This window comes from Oncorhynchus masou, chromosome 19 (genome assembly GCF_036934945.1).
Source record: "Oncorhynchus masou masou isolate Uvic2021 chromosome 19, UVic_Omas_1.1, whole genome shotgun sequence".
Taxonomy (NCBI): Eukaryota; Metazoa; Chordata; class Actinopteri; order Salmoniformes; family Salmonidae; genus Oncorhynchus; species Oncorhynchus masou.
Window position 1 is genome coordinate 22,393,023 of NC_088230.1, and position 25,010 is coordinate 22,418,032.

The window sequence follows — 25,010 nt, forward strand, 5'->3', positions numbered from 1 at the left end:
AGTTATCCTCGCACTTAAATAAATAGAGTAGAGGAAATCATGATGAGGGCAGACTGTGTGGACCGAGTCCTTTCCATGGGTTGTTGATGGTGAAATATTTATTTCGTTGGAGCGCAAATAAATAACATTCTCGTAACAATCATTGTTCTACACATTAGGTAAGTAGGTGTCACAATATATCTTATTTTGGCAGGTTTCTTGTCGTCAGGTTGTTGCCAAATGCCGACAAGTAGCATACAATCTGCTGTAGCCTAATTTATGGGCAAATTATAGGCTACAGCAGATTGTAGGCTACTACAAGTTTTTAATTCAGCTGGTTATTATTGTCATTGCTTGCTGTTGAAACCTGCAACCAGAAAATGTTGGTCATGTAAATTCAACGCATGACCATGCCGTATGCAATGTCATGCATAAAGGCTACAATGCACAGAGATGTGTGAGAGCAACCTTTTTGTCAATTGATGGATTCGTTGCACATGTATTCCATTGTTATGGAAAAAAACATGTTGTATGTGATGCAGAAGAATATCAAGGAATATCAGTCATACATATGCCACTTGGGATTGATTGATTATCAGGCTCATTAAAAGGCATATGCTATTATTTGATCATAAATGCGTTTTATTTGAATGACACATCCTCCTCTCCTGTCTTCCCCAATGACGTTTGCCTTTGATGGCTATTGAATACTTGAAAACCCCGCATACCTATCTCAAATACAATGGTCTGTCCCTCTGTCTACCTGTCCGTCTACTTGGCTGATTTTCTTTAATGCAATAAATTGCTTATTTCAATGACCTGACTGCAGTGCAATCACAAGGAACAAACATGATCATATTAATCAATGTTTCCTTATAACTTTTGTTGATATTCTCCTGCTGATTAAATAAAGCATGGTTGTATAAACATGGGTCTTGTCTATTGAATGAGCTGTTTACGATGAATGTGAGTCAGCCAGCAGCTTTCTTATCACAAAATTCAACCCCATGGTTTAAAATAGTGTTTAGCCATCATGCATCATGCAGTAAGATGTTGTAGTTATGGTGACCTCCAAGCACTAGGTTTATTATTGCTTGCAGCATGCATTTCATGCCAGTGCTCTGACTCTCTAACTCCTGCTGATTAGAGGGTAAGCACCGTTATTCCCTCCACACCCACCATCAACACATCTACTGTACCAGTCAACACCTGCCCTGAGAGACCACATGCTTGGAAGAATAATAAGCCAGCCCGGGGAAATGTGTTGATTATGATATGGAGAAAGAAGAGATTGCAGACACATTCTAATCTTAAATCTGTCGACTGCCTACTCTAGTCTTTAGAATCCTGTGTAACGTAATTTCCAGACCCTCTCGTACAATCTGTCTGACCTTCTTCACTATCAAATCAAATGTTATTGGTCACATACACATGGTTAGCAGATATTAATGCGAGTGTAGCGAAATGCTTGTGCTTCTAGTTCCGACCGTGTAGTAATCTCTAACAAGTAATTGAATAATTTCACAATAACTACCTTATGCACACAAGTGTAAAGGAATGAATAAGAATATGTACATATAAATATATGGATGAGCGATCGCTGAACGGCCGAACGGCATAGGCAAGATGCAGTAGATGGTATAGAGTACAGTATATACATGTGAGATGAGTAATGTAGGGTATGTAAACATTATATAAAGTGGCATTGTTTAAAGTGACTACTGATACATTTATTACAAGAAATTTTTAATTATTAAAGTGGCTAGAGATTTGAGTCAGTATGTTGGCAGCAGCCACTCAATGTTAGTGATGGCTATTTAACAGTCTGATGGCCTTGTGATAGAAGCTGTTTTTCAGTCTCTCGGTCCCAGCTTTGAAATGACTATGCATATATGATAAACAGAGAGTAGCAGCAGCGTAAAAGAGGGGTTGAAGGGGGTAGGCACACAATGCAAATAGTCTGGGTAGCCATTTGATTACCTGTTCAGGAGTCTTATGGCTTGGGGGTAAGAAATGTTGAGAAGCCTTTTTGTCCTAGACTTGGCACTCCGGTACCGCTTGCCATGTGGTACAAGAGAGAACAGTCTATGACTGGGGTGGCTGGGGTCTTTGACAATTTTTAGGGCCTTCCTCTGACACCGCCTGGTGTAGAGGTCCTGGATGGCATGCAGCTTAGCCCCAGTGATGTACTGGGCCGTACGCACTACCCTCTGTAGTGCCTTGCGGTCAGAGGCTGAGCAATTGCTGTACAAGGCAGTGATGCAACCAGTCAGGATGCTCTCGATGTTGCAGCTGTAGAACCTTTTGAGGATCTCAGGACCCATGCCAAATCTTTTTAGGTTCCTGAGGGAGAATAGGCTTTGTCGTAGGTTGTTATTCTGGCACCACCCGGCCAGGTCTCTGACCTCCCTATAGGCTGTCTCGTCGTTGTCGGTGATCAGGCCTACCTCCGTTGTGTTGTCTGCAAACTTAATGATGGTGTTGGAGTTGTGCCTTGCCATGCAGTCGTGGGTGAACAGGGAGTACAGGAGGGGACTGAGCACACACCCCTGGGGAGCTCCCGTGTTGAGGATCAGCATGGCAGATGTGTTGCGACCTACCCTCAACACCTGGGGGCGGCCCGTCAGGAAGTCCAGGATCCAGTTGCAGAGGGAGGTGTTTAGTCCCAGGATCCCTAGCTTAGTGATGAGCTTTGAGGGTACTATGGTACTGAGCTGTAGTCAATGAATAGCATTCTCACATAACAGTTCCTTTTGTCCAGGTGGGAAAGGGCAGTGTGGAGTGCAATAGAGTGCATCATCTGTGGATCTGTTTGGCAGGTATGCAAATTGGAGTGGGTCTAGGGTTTCTGGGATAATGGTGTTGATGTGAGCCATTACCAACCTTTCAAAGCACTTCATGGCTACGGACGTGAGTGCTATGGGTCTGTAGTCATTTAGGCAGGTTGCCTTTGTGTTCTTGGGCACAGGGACTATGGTGGTCTGCTTGAAATATGTTGGTATTACAGACTCAATCAGGAACATTTTGAAAATGTTAGTGAAGACACCTGCCAGTTGGTCAGCACATGCCCGGAGCACACATCCTGGTAAGCCGTCTGGCCCCGCAGCCTTGTGTATACTGACCTGTTTAAAGGTCTTACTCACGTCGGCTATGGAGAGCGTGATCACACAGTCGTCCGGAACAGCTGATGCTCTCATGCATGCCTCAGTGTTGCTTGCCTCAAAGCGAGCATAGAAGTGATTTAGATCATCTGGTAGGCTCGTGTCACTGAGCAGCTCGGGGTTGTGCTTCCTTTGTAGTCTGTAATAGTTTGCAAGCCCTGCCACATAAGACGAGCATCGTAGCTGGTGTAGTATGATTCAATCTTAGCCCTGTATTGACGCTTTGCCTGTTTGATGGTTCGTCGGAGGGCATAGCAGGATTTCTTGTAAGCTTCCGGGTTAGAGTCCCGCACCTTGAAAGTGGCAGGTCTACCGCTTTTAAGGTGCGGGATATGTCCGTAAACAAACCAGCCAGCTGGTCTGCGCATGCTCTGAGGACATGGCTAGGGATGCCGTCTGGGCTGGCAGCCATGCGAGTATTAACACGTTTAAATATTTTACTCACGTTGGCAGCGGTGAAGGAGAGCCCGCAGGTTTTGGTAGCTGGCCCTGTCAGTGACACTGTATTGTCCTCAAAGCGAGCAAAGAAGTTGTTTAGTTTGTCTGGGAGCAAGACGTCGGTGTCCGCGACGGGTCTGGTTTTCTCTTTGTAATCCGTGATTGACTGTAGACCCTGCCACATACGTCTCTTGTCTGAGCCGTTGAATTGTGACTCTACTTTGTCTCTATACTGACGCTTAGCTTGTTTGATTGCCTTGCGGAGGGAATAGCTGCACTGTTTGTATTCGTTCATGTTTCCGGTCACCTTGCCATGATTAAAAGCAGTGGTTTGTGCTTTCAGTTTTGCGCAAATGCTGTCATCAATCCACGGATTCTGGTTGGGGAAGGTTTTAATAGTCACACTGGGTACAACATCACCGATACACTTATTAATAAACTCGCTCACAGAATCAGCATATTACATCAATGTTGTTGTCCCAGTCCACGTGATCGAAGCAATCTTGAAGTGTGGAATCAGATTGGTCGGACCAGCGTTGAACAGACCTGAGCACTGGCGCTTCCTGTTTTAGTTTCTGTCTATAGGCTGGGAGTAACAAAATTGAGTCGTGGTTAGATTTTCAGAATTTAGCCAGCCCAGGTTTGCGCATTCGATATGCTGATAAAATTTAGGGAGCCTTGTTTTCAGATTAGCCTTGTTAAAATCCCCAGCTACAATAAATGCCACCTCAGGATATGTGGTTTCCAGTTTACATAGAGTCCAATGAAGTTCTTTCAGTGCCGTCGAGGTGTCTGCTTGGGGGGATAGACACGGCTGTGATTATAATCGAAGAGAATTCTCTTGTTAGATATTGCTGTCGGCATTAGATTGTAAGGAATTCTAGGTCAAGTGAACAGAAGGACTTGAGTTCCTGTATGTTGTTATGACCACACCACGACTCATTAATCATAAGGCATACACCCCCACCCTCCTTCTTACTCTAGTCTTTAGAATCCTGTGTAATGTAATTTTCAGACCCTCTCGTACAATCTGTCTGACCTTCTCCACCATATTGTAGTGTGTCATTTTAACATTCAAACAGTCCCACTCAGCTTGGACCAGGCTGTTGTTGTCTACTGACTGCTGTATTTTCTAAAGAGGATACTAAAAGTAGAAATGAAATGTTGTTAACACATATCCAGAGTGACGGATGAAGTTGCAGGGGACATAGTATTTACAACCCCTCTACTTCCTCTGGGCAGCACTGACTCAAATAGACTCAGACGGGTGCCCCTTCACCTCACAACACTATGTCGTTATCATTACTCTCTGGAAATGTAAAGAGGAAGGTGAAGAACGCTGTTATCCTTTTAACATTAGAGGTGGGGTTTGTCTGTCCCTAGCTGGCTGCTGCCTATGGGCTTATATTCCTGCTAACTGGAGCTTGTCCGGCGTTAGATATGCAGTTATTACTATTCATTATTCAAGTGAACTAGTGTCATACATCATCTGCCAGCCTGTCACTCAGGATCTAAATGTCACAGTAGGTAATTCCAATATGGTCAATCGTGACTGTACTTTAAAAAAACATTCAGTTAATGAGCTTAGGAGGATCCAGGTGCGTCCCATTTGTATTATCCTCTTAATTGGCTGTGTTGATGACAGAGAATTACCAATGGTGTCTGTCTACTAGTATGTGTAATTACACACATGGGAATGAAAAGTGCAGTTTGGTATCACTTATTTTCCTGTTGTCACATTGTGTCGTGTCTACACATTAATTGTTTTTCTCAGGCACGTCTGTTAAAACAAATGCGAAGAGAAACTGTGCCTGTTGTATCAAACAAATAAAATGTAAGGTGTAACTAAATCAGTTTCATCAAGAGTGTTTGACCGAAGACACCCCTACCTGAAAGCCCCAGAGACCAACAAAGTCTTTTAAAGATGGTGTCTAAAGGGATTAGTCAGGTAAACACTGTCAATAGGTGATATTTCAATTTGGACATCCTTAACTATCTGCGAGCTGCGACTCAGGAAATATTTTTTTGTAACAGTTGTAGCTCACTTTGTTTGAAGTCTTTTTTTCATCAAGTGTCATCAATGCGCCTGTGATTGTCTTTGACAGTTTCTGTGCTGGTATTTCACTGGCAATGCCCCAGGAGGGATCCTTTCCCCATCATTCCTCTCTTCTGCCTGGCTCTCTCTCAGCTCAGTCAGCAGCACAGTAATTGGCTCTTGTGAAACCGGCTCAGTTTTAGCACATAGCCAAGCATGCTCTCGCTCCTCTCACTGTTGAGTCAATAAAATTATCACAAATCGGTCCCTCTGTGGAAGACTAACAGGTCCTTGTGGGGGTGGGGGGGTATGTATCAAAATCTATCACATTGGCATTCTGGACCAGAACAGCTTGCAGAGACTGCTGCACACACATGTTCTCTCTGTGACATATTGACAATAAGACTAAACTATGTATTGGATGTGTTACTAATGCTTTATTCATACTATTGGGTCGCATTTTGCCCTTTTTAGCCCCTTAAACCTCTGGCATTTTGGTAATGAAAGGAGCCATGGGTTAGGTGGTTAAACAGCAAAACAATAAAATCCCATATTGTTGTGTTTATTTTGTGTACTGTAGTAGAGTGTTAAGGTCATCCCCTGGATTAGGGTTTTGGAGTAATTCGATCTTTTAGTGATTAAAGCTTCATTACACTGTTGTTGCCACGCTGGATTAGGATCCAAATATGCTGATTGGCCCATCGACCCACTGTGAACCGCAGTATTCCTCAGAGGTTCCTACCCTATGGGTATGTCCATGTTCATCTGCCTGTATCCCTTTGGGTCACCAGCTGCCAGTTTGTCACTGACAAGAGAACAGTGGAGTACTATAATGTTGCAGTGCCAGTATTGCATGATACACATGCAGGAACCCGATGAGTGCACTTAGCTCTCACTGGTAGTGCCCACAATTATGCTACTCTAGTCTACACAGTGCAGTGGGGCATCCCAAAACGAGTCATTTTAAGACCACAACACAGGTTGTGTTCCTTGTTCCTAGGGCCACAGTTGGCAATCCATACCAGACATTGATTGTCTTTAAAACACAGATAAACTACGTTGTAAGTCTGATTATTACCATACATATCATTCACTTAGCACACACAATGCCGGGTGAAGAGCCCCACAGACACACAGCTCTGTGGCCTAATCCTTATCTTTATCCAGCCTTGTGTAAAGTCTGAGTTTTGGGCCAATAAAATGACCAGGATCGTGTTATCTTAAATCACTGGATTTGAACTGAGTTATCACAGAGGCTAAAAATAAACCACGAGCAATCTAGGCTGTACTCGTCGCTCTGCTTTATATCCTGTGTTACACTCTGAAAATAAATCTGGGGTTGAACAAGACACTGTATGAGGAATAACAAATATGAGACAGACCGCCTAGCTGTCATCGTTTGGCCACAACTGACCGCACAACTGCCTGGTAAACTCTTCAACAAGGAGGATGCTTTTTTCTAGACTGCCCTATGTGATTTGCTGAAATGGCACTCTCATTTCCTGCTAAACAAACTGCCTGTCTGTTAATGTAGTCTGTGACACATATGGGCCGATATAAAGACAAGTGTGGAATTCACAAAGTGTTTGTTATCAACCTCTGGCAAGAATTCTCTCTGATGTGAAGAAACAAATGATTTATTAAAGCCCATGATAATTAAAAGAGATTATTGTTTCTCCTTCCATGTGTAATACACCTTGTTAATCTTGTTTTAAACATAATTTCTGTGGAAATTGGAAAGAGAAGTATTGATTGACTGATTATGAATGAGGGTCTGTAGGCCTACTACAAATGTACTATTTCACATGAGGCCAAATAGATACACTACATGGCCAAAAGTATGAGGACATCTGCTCGTCGAACATCTAATTCCAAAATCATGGGCATTAATATGGAGTTGGTCCCCCATTTGCTGCTATAACAGCCTCCACTCTCCTGGGAAAGTTTTCCACTAGATGTTGAAACAGTGCTGCGGGGACCATTCAGCCACAAGAGCATTTAGTGAGGTCTGGGACTTATGTTGGATGATTAGGCCTGGCTCGCAGTCGACATTCCAATTCATCCCAAAGAGGTGTTTGATGGTAGAGGTCATGGCTCTGTGCAGGCCAGTCAATGTCTTCCACTCCGATCTTGACAAATAATTTCTGTATGGACCTTGCTTTGTGCACAGGGCATTGTCATGCTGAAACAGGAAAGGGCCTTCCTGTTGCCACAAAGTTGGAAGCACAGAATCATCTAGAATGTCATTGTATGCTGTAGCATTAAGATTCCCCTTCACTGGAACTAAGAGGTATAGCACGAACCATGAAAAACAGCCCCAGACCATTTTTCCTTCTCCAACAAACTTTACAGTTGGCACTATGCATTGGGGCAGGTTCAAACTCAGATTCATCTGTCAGATGGTGAAGCGAGATACATCACTCCAGAGAACGTGTTTCGACTGCTCCAAAGTCCAATGGCGGCGAGCTTTCAACCACTCCAGACGACATTTGGCATTGTGCATGGTTATCTTAGGCTTGTGTGCCGCTGCTCGGCCAAGAAAACCCATTTCATGATGCCCCTGATGAACAGTTATTGTGCTGACGTTGCTTCCAGAGGCAGTTTGGAACTCAGTGGTGCAACAGGACAGACGAGTTTTACGCGCTGCGCGCTTCAGCACCCAGCGGCCCCGTTCTGTGAGCTTTTGTGGCCTACTATGACAGTGCCATTTTGAAAGTCACTAAGCTCTTCAGTAAGGCCATTCTACTGTCAATGTTTGTCTATGGAGATTGTATGGCTGTATGCTCAATTATATACACCTGTCAGCAACAGGTGTGGCTGAAACAGGCAAATCCACTAATTTGAAGGGGTGTCCACATACTTTTGGTCATGAAGTGTAGGTGAATCACTATGACTCTTTGTAGTGAATGCCTGTGCATGTGTGTAAATATACACAGTACAATATATGAAGATTTCCTTCAAATATGCTTATAACATTAATTATTCAATTGTATTCACTCTTGCATGAGCAAAACGAGCTGTTTTCCATTCATAGGGTCACTGTCAGTCAGAGCACTTAATGGTGAGGCCATCATAGACCTGCCAGAGAGAGGAGTTACAGTGTTGGGGTGCGTGCATGCCTCTTCTGGCAGGTGTGTGTAATGAATTGGCTTTCAGGTGCATTTTCTCTCTATGAGTCTTGCTCTCCCAAACATTAAACTCCTCATAAATCTTCCGAAGGTGATTTTTCAACAAAGCGTGGAGGGAGACGGCCTTCTCAAAGTCACAGGCTGCTTCCTGAGGGAGAGATACATAACTTTTAAGCTACCCTTGGCAACACGATGGGTCACTGCTTCAACCAACATCTAAGATCAGCATTAATTGCAATTATAAACTTGGTGGTTCGAGCCCTGAATGCTGATTGGCTGAAAGCCGTGGTATATCAGACCGTATACCATGGGTATGACAAAACATTTATTTTTTCAGCTCTATATTGGCTACGTTGAAACCTAAACAACCTTAGGGGAATGTTCTGTGGTGGTTGTTACAGATGTCGTGCACAACATTTTAGTGGATGTTAGGAGAATATTCTAAGGATATTTAATTTAAAACATTTCCTGGGAAAAAAAAAACATTATTTGAATGAATGTTTTTGAGATGTCATCATCCTAATGTCAGATAACACCATAAATAAATATTAATGGGAATGTTAACTAATGTCCTGGGAATGTTCCCGGTTTGCTGGGAACATACTGTTTGGTGTGAGAGGAATGTTAATTGCTGATTTTTGGTTTGGGTATTTATACATTTTGTGGGACTATTTTAGGCATCCAGAAGATTTTATAGATAGAACGACAAAATGCATTTTGTTTCTGCAAATGCTCAACGTCAATAAGATATCAATGTGTTGTATATTTTCTATAAATTGCCAACTTAGCCATGTGTAGCTGTTTTCAAAAGCTCTTTTGGTTGTGGAGTCTTATTTCAAAAGCAAATACTGGCTTTCTTCACTTCAAAGCACATAAGAAGATATCCAATAGACTATCCAGTTCAAAGGATTTTTAGTGAATACTGGAGGGATTTGCTTTGACCAGTGCTTTCAGTGTGGGTAACCATTTTATGTGTGCTATCAGGAAGACAACTGAATATGAAGGTGAATAAGACAATGTTTTGGTCTGCATGGGAAACAACCGTATCTGTTTATTGCATTATTACGTTGCATTTTCTCTTCTATGGATGTTTTATGTGATGTTCTGATTACAGTATTTTAGTGGTTATGAATGATGAGTTATATCATTATAGCTGATTGTATTTGCTAGCTGTCTGAATTCCTGGTGATTATAATCAGTCCTGATTAAGATATACTGTACGTCTGGCTTGGTCTGCGTTAGTGAGTCACGTCTTCAAAACTGAAGGAAAGCAAGATGCCACCTCCGATTTAGTCATCTACATTGTCTGAATAGGTGATAGCCTTCAACATGGCAATCGGTCTTAATAGCTTACATTATCTACTATGAATCATGGTTTGAGTCAACACAATAGACATGTGTGGTAGGCATGTTATGACTGAAGGTTTCATATCATTACTGAAAAGATGTTGTGGTTCACTGAGATGGTGTATGACTTCTATTCCTGATCTGCTCTGTGAAATCCCTGGTAGCAATCCAGAGACGGGATTTGGGGAAGAGGGACAGTGTCTCCCAAAACACTGCTGGATCCCACAGATTCACTTTGGCATCTCCTGCCATTGAAACATCACTTCAACAGCACAGCCCATGCAGTCTTCTTGTGCACCATGATCATATGTGCACCATGATCATATGTGCATCCCAAATGGCACCCTAGAGCCGTCCAAATGGCACCCTAGAGCCCTCCAAATGGCACCCTGGAGTCCTCCAAATTAGAAGTCGACCGATTATGATTTTCTAATGCCGATACTGAATATCGGAGGACCAAAAAAGCCGACACCGATTAATCGGACGATTTTTATATATATTTGTAACAATGAAAATGCAACAATACTGAACGAACAATTTTATTTTAAATTAATATAATACATAAATAAAATCTATTTAGTCTCAAATAAATAATTTTCAGTTTGGTTTAAATAATGCAAAAACACAGTGTTGGAGAAGAAAGTAAAAGTGCAATATGTGCCTGTAAAAAAGCTAACATTTAAGTTCCTTGCTCAGAACATGAGAACATATGAAAGCTGGTTGTTCAATATTCCCAGCTCTTCCCAGTTAAGAAGTTTTAGGTTGTAGTTATTATAGGAATTATGACGCGTCAACTATTTCTCTCTATACCACTTGTATTTCATATACCTTTGACTATTTGATGTTCTTATAGGCACTTTAGTATTGCCAGCCTAATCTCGGGAGTTGATAGCTGCTTGCAAATGCAGTAAAGTTCTGTTTGAATGAATACTTACAAGCCTGATGCTGCCTACCCACCGCTCACTCAGACTGCTCTATCAAATATCAGATCATAGACTTAATTATGATAAACACACAGAAATATGAGCCTTTGGTCATTAATATGGTCAAATCTGAAAACTATCATTTCGAAAACAAAATGTTTATTCTTTCAGTGAAATACGGAACCATTCCTTTTTGTCGGGTGGCAACCCTAAGTCTAAATATTGCTGTTACATTGCACATTACGGTCTTTGTTAGGAAGAAACTGTCACGCCCTGGTCGAAGTATATTGTGTTTGTCTTTATTTATTTGGTCAGGCCAGGGTGTGACATGGGTTTATTGTGGTGTGTTTTGTCTTGGGGTTTTGTTAGGTATTGGGTGTGTGGCTTAGTGGGGGTATTTAGCATAGTCTATGGCTGTCTGGAGTGGTTCTCAATCAGAGGCAGGTGTTTATAGTTGTCTCTGATTGGGAACCATATTTAGGCAGCCATATTCTTTGAGTATTTCGTGGGTGATTGTTCCTGTCTCTGTGTTTATTGTCACCAGATAGGCTGTATAGGTTTTCACACATTTATTGTTTTGTTGAGTTATTTCATGTCGAGTTCATTTATTAAAGAACATGAATAACCACCACGCTGCATTTTGGTCCGCTTCTCCTTCACCAGACGAAAGCTTTTACAGAAAAACAGTTCGAAACGAGCCAGGCAGGACCAAACTGTTGCATATACCCTGACTCAGCTTGCACTGAACGCAAGAGAAGTGACACAATTTCCCCAGTTAATATTGTTCATAAGTTTAATGCTAGCTAGCAACTTACCTTGGCTCATTGCAGCCACAAGGTCCTTTTGACGTTGTACTCGCGTAACAGGTGGTCAGCCTGCCGTGCAGTCTTCTTGTGGATTGCAATGTAATTGACCATAATCGGTGTCCAAAAAGACTGGTTACCTATTGCTATGAAAACTTGATATCGGCCCTAATTACTCAGCCATGCCGATTAATCGGTCGATCTCTACTCCAAATGGCACCCTAGAGCTCTCCAAAAGGCACCATAGAGCCTCCAAATGGCACCATAGAGCCCTCCAAATGGCACCATAGAGCCCTCCAAATGGCACCCTAGAGCCCTCCAAATGGCACCCTAGAGTCCTCCAAAGGGCACCCTAAAGCCCTCCAAATGGCACCCTAGAGTCCTCCAAAGGGCACCCTAGAGCCCTCCAAATGGCACCCTAGAGCTCTCCAAATGGCACCATAGAGTCCTCCAAATAGCACCCTAGAGCCCTCCAAATGGCACCCTAGAACTCTCCAAATGGCACCCTAGAGCCCTATGGCTCTAGGGCTCTATCAATCAGGTTTAGGAATCTCTCCATTGGAAGTGCGCTGGAGGAGCCTTACTCAGTGACTTTTGAGTGCACTGAAGTCACTTGTTAGTTTGGTGCTCTGACATTTGAACAACCCTGGGAGGTGTATCCTCTAAAGCCCATTCAGCAGGAGGTCGCCTGTCCAAATATAGCCCTGTATTGAAGAGGAGAGCTCTCTTCTCTTCCTGGCTGCTATGGGAGACATGTACTTAATTAGCCCCCCTATGTTTCAAAATATGGAGGTCACTTTGTAGGCTTTGTTTCAAATGACGTCTTTCCAAAGCAAAAGGACAAATAGCAGGAAAATGAGGTGGAAAAAACAAAGGAAATATTGTGGCCTCCCCCACTGGGATTTATTTCTGAATAGAAGAGGTCCAACGAGCAGTGTAACATGATCAGATGGGCATCTACTGTCAGAAGCCTTTATAGTAACACATGTAACGCTGAAATAACATTGTCTATGCAAATATTGTGCTGCTGTGATTAATTTAATTGCATGTTTTTGCAATATAATGTGTTTTCTTATCAATTACATAAACAAGCATTACGCTCCTGCAACATTCAAAGAGATTTTCTCCATAAATGGCTGTTTATTAGCGTGTTTGTTTGTGTTTTATTTATGTTCTGCAGTGCCATTGTCAGAGGTTATCACAGTATTTTTCGGTTATGTTTGGCAGGCGTCCTCAGTGCCTTGGTGGGGTCTCTCTGTGTGTGGCCATTTTATCTGACCGCTCACTCGGTCACATGCTGTCCTTTTGAACAGAGGGGTGCTGGGAAAAGTCTTTGAGCCTGCTGAGAGGGACACACCGAGGACGTGCTAGCCTTCCACACTGTCACTCACAGCGGCGTCAACAGCTACCACTGGGTTGGATAAAGATCCCATAGGGGCAAGATAAAATACTATTGGATGGCCATCTCTCAGATATAAATAAGGCACTGTCTCTTAGAAGTCCATTTCTCTTTTTTGGAGTAGAGTATCTGGGATCTGGAAAATCATTGTTTTCAAGAATATCTCAGTGGATAATTCGATAATGGTGCCTGATCAATGACATAATTTTATGCTTTGCACTGCTATATGACAGGGTAACAGTGGGAGTAACAGTGGTAGTGATGAGGCAGGCAGTTCCCTATGCTCTGTGAGCAGGACTCTTGTGTTTGTGTGTGGCTACAGTTATGAGAGGCCCTGACCCACCAGGCCTTCCTGAATAATGAACAGTCAACTGTTCATCCACAATGCTGCCATGTGACTTCATTCCTTGAAGTTTCCCACTGAACACGGCTCATTATCGGACATTGGGAGCTCTCTCTTCTCTCAGTGGAGTGAAAGGAAGAGGGGACCCAGGGACAGGGTCTGATTGGGACCTGGTGGAGGCGTCTCAAGCCTCTTCCTCTCTCTATGCAGCTCGTCCACTTATCTCTGTCACTTTAAGCCTCCTGGGAATCGGACATACGTATACTGTCGATTAAAAACTTATCACAACAATGGCCTTCATGACAGCTGGTTGAATGTAATTTATGGTGGACTGTGCACTAACAAATTGTATTTGTCACCTAAAGAGAAAATACTACAGAAGGTTCTAGAAATAGTTGGTTGAAATAGCACTACGTTCCTTTATGAGTACATGCACATGTTGACACTGCACCCGTGTCTCATCTGAGCTGTTGTAAAAGCTCCACTTTCCCTCACTTATCAATCCTCTTACCACAATGGAGAGCTTCTAAAAAGGTGCTATTTAGTATTTAAATGGGTAATTCAGCTGTCCCCAAAGAATAACCCTTTTTTGGTTCCAGGTAGAACTCTTTTGGTTCCAGGTAGACCCCTTTCCACAGAGGGTTCTACATGGAACCCAAATAAGTTCTACCTGGAACTTAAAAGGTTTCTACGATGGGGACAGCCGAAGAACCCTTTTGTAACCCTTTTTTGAAAGAGTGTGCGTATTAATAGTTATTGGGGCTATTGAAAGCTTGTTAAATTCTCCATAGAATAGGAGGCTATGAGGAGGATAAATGAACCTTGTGGCTGGCAGGGTGTGCAATGCTGGTGATGAGTGGTGGTGGATGTTTGAGCTTCAAGGTCAGCCTAGCCCAGAGTAATCAGCGATTTCACATGGCATGGTTCTCTTTCAAGCCATTGTCACTGAGTAAATTGGCTGGGGCGGCTTTGCGTGTTGTTTGCTGTGCTGACACAGGAGGAGGAGCTTCCATGGCCGTTACTCTTATCACACTCGGCCAAGCTGCTCTAGGTCATCACTCCACATTGGTCCCACCAGCACTGATGGACAGAGGGAGACTGTATTCTGTTTCAGCCTTTAGTTCAAGTGACACGAAAATGTCAAAGCTTTGATGACAAAGGTTGTGAAAGCAGACTACATGACATAGGAGCACAACATTGGTTTTATAAGTGTGTGTGTGTGGGGGGCATAATATATACAGTACCAGTCAAAAGTTTGGACACAACTACTCATTCCAGGGTTTTTCTTTATTTTTACTATTTTCTACCATGTAGAATAATAGTGAAGACATCAAAACTATGACATAACACATATGGAATCATGTAGTAACCAAAAAAGTGTTAAACAAATCAAAATATATTTTAGATTCTTCAAAGTAGCCACCCTTTGTCTTGATGACAGCTTGGCAGACTCTTGGTATTCTCTCAACCAGCTACATGAGGTAGTCACCTGGAATGCATTTCAATTAACAGGTGTGCCTTGTTAAAAGTTCATTTGTGGAACTTATTTCCTTTTTAATGAGTTTGAGTCAATCAGTTGTGTTGTGAAAAAGTAGGAAAGGAATATCCAGAGTTACCTCTGCTCTGTAGGGTTAGATGGGTTAGAAGATGTTATCTTGGGCTAACCCAAGATGTTCAAATGTTCATAAATGACCAGCATGGTCAAATAATAGGTCTGGGACAGGTAACACGTCCAGTGAACAGGTCAGGATTCCATACCCGCAGGCAGAACAGTTGGAACTGGAGCAGCAGCACGGCCAGGTGGACTGGGGACAGCAAGGAGTCATCATGCCAGGTAGTCCTGAGGCATGGTCCTAGGGCTCAGGTCCTCCGAGAGAGAGAAAGAAAGAGAGATAGAGAGAATTAGAGAGAGCATACTTAAATTCATACAGGACACCGGAAAAGACAGGAGAAGTACTCCAGATATAACAAACTGACCCTAGCCCCTCGACACATAAACTACTGCAGCATAAATACTGGAGGCTGAGACAGGAGGGTCAGGAGACACTGTGGCCCCATCCGATAATACCCCCAGACAGGGCCAAACAGGAAGGATATAACCCCACCCACTTTGACAAAGCACAGCCCCCACACCACTAGAGGGATATCTTCAACCACCAACTTAACATCCTAAGACAAGGCCGAGTATAGCCCACAAATATCTCCGCCACGACACAACCCAAGGGGGGCGCCAACCCAGACAGGAAGATCACATCAGTGACTCAACCCACTCAAGTGACGCACCCCTCCTAGGGACGGCATGAAAGAGCACCAATAAGCCAGTGACTCAGCCCCTCTAATAGGGTTAGGGGCAGAGAATCCCGGTGGAAAGAGGGGAACCAGCCAGGCAGAGACAGCAAGGGTGGTTCGTTGCTCCAGAGCCTTTCCGTTCACCTTCACACTCCTGGGCCAGACTACACTCAATAATATGACCAACTGAAGAGATGAGTCTTCAGTAAAGACTTAAAGGTTGAGACTGAGTTTGCGTTTCTTACATATGTAGGCAGACCATTCCATAAAAATGGAGCTCTATAGGCGAAAGCCCATGTAATGCTTTGTAGGTTAGCAGTAGAACCTTGATATCAGCCTTTGCCTTGACAGGAAGCCAGTGTAGGGAGGCTTACACTGAAGTAATATGATCACATTTTTTGGTTCTAATCATGATTCTAGCAGCCGTATTTAGCACTAACTGAAGATTATTTAGTGCTTTGCCTGGGTAGCCGGAAAGTAGAGCATTGCAGTAGTCTAACCTAGAAGTAACAAAAGCATGGATGAATTTTTCTGCATCATTTTTGGACAGAAAATGTCTGATTTTTGCAATGTTACGTAAATGGAAAAAAGCTGTCCTTGAAACAGTCTTGATATGTTCGTCAAAAGAGAGATCAGGGTCCAGAGTAACGCCGAGGTCCTTCACAGTTTTATTTGAGACGACTGTACAACCATTAAGATGAATTGTCAGATTCAACAGAAGATCTCTTTATTTCTTGGGACCTAGAACAAGCATCTCTGTTTTGTCCTAGCTTAAAAGTAGAAAGTTTGCAGCCATCCACTTCCTTATGTCTGAAACACAGGCTTCTAGCGAGGGCAATTTTGGGGCTTCACCATGTTTCATTGAAATGTACAGCTGTGTGTCATCCGCATAGCAGTGAAAGTTAACATTATGTTTTCGAATGACATCCCCAAGAGGTAAAATATATAGTGAAAAGAATAGTGGTCCTAAAACGGAACCTTGAGGAACACCGAAATTTACAGTTGATTTGCAGAGGACAAGCTATTCACAGAGACAAACTGATATATTTCCGACAGATAAGATCTAAACCAGGCCAGAACTTGTCCGTGTAGACCAATTTGGGTTTCCAATCTCTCCAAAAGAATGTGGTGATCGATGGTATCAAAAGCAGCACTAAGGTCTAAGAGCACGAGGACACTAAAGGACACCAATAATAAGAAGAGACTTGCTTGGGCCAAGAAACATCAGAAATGGACATTAGACCGGTGGAAATCTGTCCTTTGGTCTGAGGAGGTCAGATTTGAGATTTTTGGTTCCAAGAGTATGTGAACGGTTCCAATATTTTTTGTTCAAAGAGTTTGTGAACGGATTATCTCTGCATGTGTCGTTCCCACCGTGAAGTATGGAGGAGGAGGTGTGATGGTGTGGGGGTTTGGGGGTGCTTTGCTGGTGACACTGTTTGTGATTTATTTAGAATTCAAGGCACACTTAACCAGCATGGCTACCACAACATTCTGCAGCGTTACGCCATACCATCTGGTTTTCTCTTAGTGCATACTATCATTTGTTTTTCAACAGGACAATGGCCCAAACACACCTCCAGGCTGTGTAAGGGCTATTTGACCAAGAAGGAGAGTGATGGAGTGCTGCATCAGATGACCTGGCCTCACGATGACCTGGCCTCACAATCACCTGACCTCAACCCAATTGAGATTGTTTGGGATGAGTTGGACCGCAGAGTGAAGGAAAAGCAGCCAACAAGTGCTCAACATATGTGGGAACTCCTTCAAAGCTGTTGGAAAAGCATTCCTCATGAAGCTGGTCGAGAGAATGCCAAGAGTATGCAGAGCTGTCATCAGGGCAGAGGGTAGCTACTTTGAAGAATCTAAAATCTAAAATATATTTTGATTTGTTTAACACTTTTTTGGTTACTACATGATTCCATATGTGCTATTTCATAGTTTTGATATCTTCACTATTATTCTACAATGTAGAAAATAGTCAAAATAAACAAAAACTCTTGAATGAGTAGGTGTGTCCAAACCTTTGACTGGTACTGTATAAAAGCCTTGATGTCCCTGAAATGGAAGACAGCTCTCTCTCTCTGTTGTTGACTAAAATAATTGCATGTTGTTTTAGAGATATTCCACATGAATGTTTGCAGTTTGTAGCCTAACTGCTACCTTTTTTTAAAGGTTATTGTCAAGATTGTCCATCTTTATCAAAATGTAGTTCTGGCCACCTTCGATGGAGAAATGTCAGTCATCTGGGCTGGGCTCAGTCAGTTTATTTGTCCAATATTTGTCCCTTCAATCACACCCCCCACTAATCATAGAAGATATTCATTGAGCATTCCTAGAAATAGTCATGAACATTTCTCTCCATTAACAACTTCTTGAGGTCCTAGGTGGAAAGTTGTTCAGTATTAGAAGGAGGTAAAATGATGTACTGCTCCAATGTTATTTAGGATTAGTACAGATCAAGAATGGATTAGCAGTCTTTTTTAGAGGGGTTGTTATTAGGTCATGTCTGTGTTGAGGTGTTGATTTTCAAGATATTTGACTTCCTTCTTTGCATACTTTCGATGGGAATATGTTTGCTGATTAACTAGGATATGTTAGTCTTTAGTGGTCTAAACTGTGATCCTTTCTGATTGTGATAACATAAGCCTTTACACACCTACACCTTTCAACCCACATATGCACATGACGCTTTACAATGTCCTCCTGCAAGCTCAACCATAAGGAGATAAGCTTGTGTTTCTAACAGCAATGGGCGGACGATGCTCTCAGTCAAAAACACACAAGCTGATGCCTCCCTCTTGCCTTCTGGCACTGGACTCTCTCTCTCATTGGCTGCTTGGCACAGGGGCCTGCTGGCAATGCACACAGCTCCTTTTATTCCAGTGGACATAGATGAGTGGAAGACTGCAAGGAGAAGAATGCCAACACCAGTTCCTACTGCTTCCACTCTGCGAGGGCACTGTGGGTTCCACTGCTACCCAGAGCCTGGTACCTATTCTGACTAACGTCTCCCCCTTATTTCATCTTTCACCGGTGCCCCAGGTGTTATGCTGGAGCCCTGTTAATAATAGCGACAAATCTAATGCAAGAATTGCCTGTCTTGACTAAGGGGGGTTTGATTCAATTCTAAATGTTGTGACATCCAGCGAGTGCTTATCATCTACGGGACTGATACTCTCATTGGAGGTGATGCACCTTCTGTTGAATGATGACTAGTGTGTGTGTGTGTGTGTGTGTGTGTGTGTGTGTGTGTGTGTGTGTGTGTGTGTGTGTGTGTGTGTGTGTGTGTGTGTGTGTGTGTGTGTGTGTGTGTGTGTGTGTGTGTGTGTGTGTGTGTGTGTGTGTGTGTGTGTGTGTGTGTAAGGATGGATATGTTTTCTTTGTAAATGTATAGGGTGTCTAAATGTGTATGGTATTGTAGCGAATTCAAGGGGTAGCCCAGACCGGGACTCGTACCCATGTCAAGCGACTGGCAATATTTATTTCTGGTATTAAAACCTATTTGTATTCCAATGAAAGATAGTGAATAGGCCAGGAGAGACTGTAATCCAATGAAAGATAGTGAATAGGCCAGGAGAGACTGTAATCCAATGAAAGATAGTGAATAGGCCAGGAGAGACTGTAATCCAATGAAAGATAGTGAATAGGCCAGGAGAGACTGTAATCCAATGAAAGATAGTGAATAGGCCAGGAGAGACTGTAATCCAATGAAAGATAGTGAAAGTAATCCAATGAAAGATAGTGAATAGGCCAGGAGAGACTGTAATCCAATGAAAGATAGTGAATAGGCCAGGAGAGTCTGTAATCCATTGAAAGATAGTGAATAGGCCAGGAGAAACTGTAATTAAATCTCAGAATATGTTTTATTTTGCATTAATTTAGCAACAAGAGGGAATGTTTAACATGGAGAGTAAATTTGTAATTTCGTCATTCAGTACTGTACTGCTGTGAAATGAGCCCCTGCTGGTCAAATTGTATACTGCATTGCATATTATTTTGAGATTTACTGGTCGTCAGTCCATTACTACATGTTGTCCCATAATGTAAAAGGCAAAGTTCTATATTTTAAGGGGAAATAGAGCTGCAGTAATGGCATGCATGAAAGGTTGCATAACACATCGTTAAGTATTGATCACATGTGTACCAATGCCCCTGTAGTAATAAAGTAGTACCAATCAATTGTGATTAGGCCAAGGTAATGAAGGTCCTGGATATTTAGACTCGAGCTAAGGGACCAAATGTCCTTAGAGCAGGGTATTGAGGCAAGCAGTGCTCTTTTTTGAAAGCACTATTGTCTGTTATAGTGCTCATATTATGGTTCAGTGTGTACTGTACCAGGGTTAAGGAGAAATTCACAACATCTTCTAGTCTTTTTAAGAAATGTTTGTGTGTTGAAAATGCCTAACCACTTGCATAATCTATAAATAAAAAAGTGTTAAACAATTCAAAATATATTTTATATTTGAGATTCTTCAAAGTAGCCACCCTTTTCCCTTTCCCTTTGCCTTGATGGCAGCTCTGCACACGCTTGGCATTCTCTCAACCAGTTTCATGAGGTAGTCACCTGGAATGCATTTCAATTAACAGGTGTGCCTTGTTAAAAATGATTTTGTGAAATGTATTTCCCTCTTAATGCATTTGAGCCAATCAGTTGTGTTGTGACAAGGTAGGGAGGTATACAGAAGACAGCCCTATCTGGTAAAAGACCAAGTCCATATTTTTGCAAGAACAGCTCAAATAAGCAAAGAGATACGCTAGTCCATCATTACTTTAAGACATGAAGGGCAGTCAATGTGGACAATTTCAAGAAGTTTATTCAAGTGCAGTCGCAAAAAAAAACATCAAGCGCTGTGATGAAACTGGCTCTCATGAGGGCCACCACAGGAAAGGAAGACCCAGGGTTACTTCTGCTGCAGAAGATAAGTTCACTATAGTTAACTACTTCAGATTGCTGAAGAGTTCATGTAACAGACACATTTTGTTTTGTTGTCTCTTGGTGTCATTCAGATAACTCTTATTAGATTTTTTATTTTTAATTGAATTTAATATTTTGTGTTGTTCTTGTCTCCTACTGTTCTGTACTTTTTAATGTATTTGTAAATTTTGTGTGGTCCCCAGGGAGACGAGCTGCTGCATGTGCTGTAGCTAATGGGGATTATAATAAGCTAAACTAAACCATACCATTCCATATAGATTTAGTTAGAAGCATGAAACTTTCACAGTCAAAGAATTATGCACTGATTTCTTCTGCTAATTACTGCTTATTATTATATGTACATGTGTCACGCCTGCTCCCGCTCTTCCCCCCTGGCGCATGAGGGCGCCAGACTCCCTAGCATTGTGCACTCCTGCCACCAACAAAACGCACACCTGCCTTTCCCCCATCACGTGCATCAGTGCTTATTGGACTCACCTGGACTCTATCACCTCTGTCATTACCTTCCCCATATATGTCTGGTTCCCTGCTCTGTTCCCTGCTTCAGCATTGATTGTCGTATGTCCTTGTTTACCCGTGTGCCGACGCTGTGCCTGTCTTGTTTCCTGTTTATTCATGATTAAATGTTGACTCCCCATACCTGCTTCTTATCTCCGGCATCGGTCCTTACAACATGTATGTGTTGCAGCATGCACAATACATTCATTACCTTTGTAATGTGCACAGATATATTCTGTTGTATTGTAATGTGTGACGGAAAGCTTGTGTAATGAGTTTCATAAACTGGGTGGGTCAAACACTGAATGCTAATTGGCTGAAAGCCGTGGTATATCAGACCATATACCATGCGTATGACAATGCATTTATTTTTACTGCTCTAATTACTTTGGTAACCAGTCTACAATAGCAATAAGGCACGTTGAGGGTTTGCGTCGTGCCTAAGAACAGCCCTTAGCCGTGCTATTTTGGTCATATACCACACCTCCTCGGGCCTTATTGCTTAAACATAACACAGTGTTATCAACCAGGTACAATATATTTATACATAAATTCCACTTTGTTGTTGTGTTCCAGACTTTGCTATGAGAACAGGGCCCAGCGATGACGGATGTGGAGCCTGTTGTCACTGATTTTGCAGCCACGGGGAGGACTGGCCGGAGGAACGCTGTACCTGATATCACTGGGGCAGGGCCTGCTGACCTGTCAGACAAACTAGCAGAGCTCTCTGTTGTAGGTGGGTAGTGAAATGTACTCTCAATTACATGCAGTACTTGATTGCAAAGTTTCTGCGATATTTACAAAAATTGACATACGCCTACAGTACATGATTGCATGCTTTCACTCGGTTATGGATTAAAATGAATTGTAGTTTGAATTGTAATTCAAAGTATTTTCATCTAAACATTTCAATTAGAATTTGAATCAGTTTATTTCAGAAGCAGTATTTTGTGAACATTAAAGATGGCACTGTGTCTGTTTTTTTAAATCATAGAAGTACATGCAATTTTCCATAACAATACTGATCTGTATCTAGCCATTATAGAAAAAGTGTGGTGGAGCAACACTTAATAAAGCACTGTCATTAAAGAAACTCTTTACTCAGATAGTTGAGTGCTTTTGTGAGGCCCTGCCAGCCCAGTACCCATCACCATTATCAAGTGTCTTGTCTGGACAGCCAGCTTTCCATTAATCAACCAGGGTTTAATGGGAAGGGCATCTGGACGTTAACAGAATGTAAAATGAACCACAGCTTTAACTTTTTAAATGGAAACAAATGAAAGAAACAGTATCTTCCTCTATTAGTAATAGCGCAAAGGCAGTTTGGAAAGGGCTAACGATCTATCAGTGAGGGAAAGCCCAGGAAGTTTGGACTCCAGGAATAGTAGCTGCTGTCTTGGTTATATACTAAAGCCATTACACATATTGCTTCATAGGTAGGAGGGGAAGTCATTGTTAGTTGGAGGCCTCTGTTTATGTATAACCTTTTTACTCAGCGTTGCTCCCTTTCACTTTGTGGCTGCAGTGTTACACCCTTCAACTATAACGACTGGTCCATTAAGCATTAATGTATGAGTCAATAACAAGATTATGCACACACACGGTTGCACACATGCACAAACACACACACACACACACAGACAGACAGACAAACACATACACACACAAACACACATGCACACACACACAGAGAAAACACAAACACACACAGAAACACAAGCACACACAAGGGCTCAAATTGTCAAACAAAAGCTTTTGTGAAATTCATCTCCTTCTGTTACTCACATTGGCCTTTTTCATGACTTAATTTAAGCAGATTTAACCAACCAGCAGCATATACTGTAGATCCTAATGTTGTAGAGGGCATGAACCAGATATATCACAGTTGTGTGCAATTTGCAGTATAAATTCCCTATAAAATACAGAAAGGAATTGTCTGTCAAGAAGCAGTCTGTGTTGGCTCATTTTCCCTGAAGACGGTCATCTCAATGATGGTGAAGGCTCTCTGTAGAGTAATTCACTTTGACAGTGTTCAAAACTGTATTAAAATGCTGAATATGAACAAAGCGGTTGAGTTGTGAGGATCTGTGTTAAGTTTAGTCTCTGTTGATATTCAAGGTGTCAGGTGCTGAGGTTGACAATCTCATATTCCCTTCATCTTGTGAATGCAAGATACTGCATCTTCCATGTCTTACAAACAAACACAAAATAGGGGAAAGTATATGCTACAGTTTGGATTGTGAATAGAATGCAAACATTTTCAACTACATGGGCATTAAGGCATTTTCAAAGATGTGTTCCTGACTGAAATGATGAATGTTGCTCTGTGTGTTTCTCAGATGATGGAGGAGAAGGCGGAGAGTGCACGTCCTCTGGAAGCCCACCGCATTGCCCTATAGAGGGTGAGGAGAAGGCGGAGGGGACGTAATAGGGCCGTGGTCTCTGGCTAACTGACTACAAGAGAAGATGGAGAACAAGAGAGAGACTGGCTCTACGATGGCCGCTTCTCCTCAAACCAACCCCATTGACTAGACAACTGTAATCGTCATGCACTGTGCTATGCAATGTCAGGACACCTATGATGGAAACTTAAATATTTGGGTGAGAAAGGGAGAGCACTATAAAAAAGAAAAGGCTGTTTCTTTATAAGTTAAGGGGGTATTCGTTCAAGATTACCCATAATTTATTACATGTACAGAGAATGAAACTGCACTTATGTCCGGTTCATATTAGCATATGAAGTGAACTGGTGAAGTGGCATGACTGAAAAATGTCATTTTTATTTGAGCAAGAGGGACTTGTACATACTTTGCATACGGAGCTATTCCAATGTATGCATTTTTTTTCTCAGAATGTCAAAATGTAGTTGCAGAAATGTTTATATTTGCACAACAAAATAATAAACATTCCACTTGGTGATGTAAGTCAAATTTGTATCTTACAATTGTCGTTTATTAGAGCACTAGAGTGCAACCTCTACTTTGTGTGTTTTTTTACTGTTAGAATATGCATAGTTAACAACTGAGTTATTAGAAACCAAAAAAAGATATGTATTTTTGGGCAGTAAATAGTTTTACATAATAGTTGCCACCCATTAAAGATGCATTTCAATGTCCACTGCAGCCAATAAACATAATGCTTTATATACGGCATTGTGGTAAATATTTTTCAGATGCTATAATAAAAAATAAAAGAAACATTGTGTGTTGTCTTTGTACAAGGGAGGCGTCTCATTGCACAGTGAAATTGATACCAACTTACCTCGTTTAATCATTGGCAGTAAAATGGCGATTACATTGTCTCTCCTACTCTTTCTTAGTCATCTGCAAGAATACAGTACATCAGCAAACCTTTTCTTAGGCATGGAACCAGAATATTGATGTGTGTTGTTGGCCACGAAAGAAAGGCTACAGTACCTTGAAAAATGAAACCATGTTGTTTGTTTTTGTAGATGTAATTTATATCTCTCCTTATATTGCACCATAGTGTCTGGTGGGGACTGATTTGGCCAGAGGAGGGCACCAAACATGTCTTTCACACCAACATGAATGGATCTTTTACAAAATCCACACGCAAATATACATTATATTTTTTAACACCCTTTTTTTATTGTCATGAAATATAAAGCAACTTACTGAGTAGATATTAAACAATACATCAAGGAGACATATTTCTTCAAATAGGGATTATCCATGCTACTGTAATAATACATATACATTCTATTAAAC

The 25,010-nt window shown here is 42.0% G+C and overlaps 1 protein-coding gene across 1 annotated transcript; it reads left to right on the plus strand.

Moving 5' to 3' along the window:
* LOC135505568 (cAMP-dependent protein kinase inhibitor beta-like) lies at positions 1-24,463 on the plus strand. The gene is made up of 3 exons (XM_064924635.1): positions 1-158; positions 21,859-22,018; positions 23,622-24,463. The coding sequence occupies exons 2-3, from the start codon at positions 21,886-21,888 to the stop codon at positions 23,708-23,710; spliced, it is 222 nt and encodes a 73-aa protein (XP_064780707.1). The 5' UTR covers positions 1-158; positions 21,859-21,885; the 3' UTR covers positions 23,711-24,463.
* Positions 24,464-25,010: the final 547 nt, after the last annotated feature.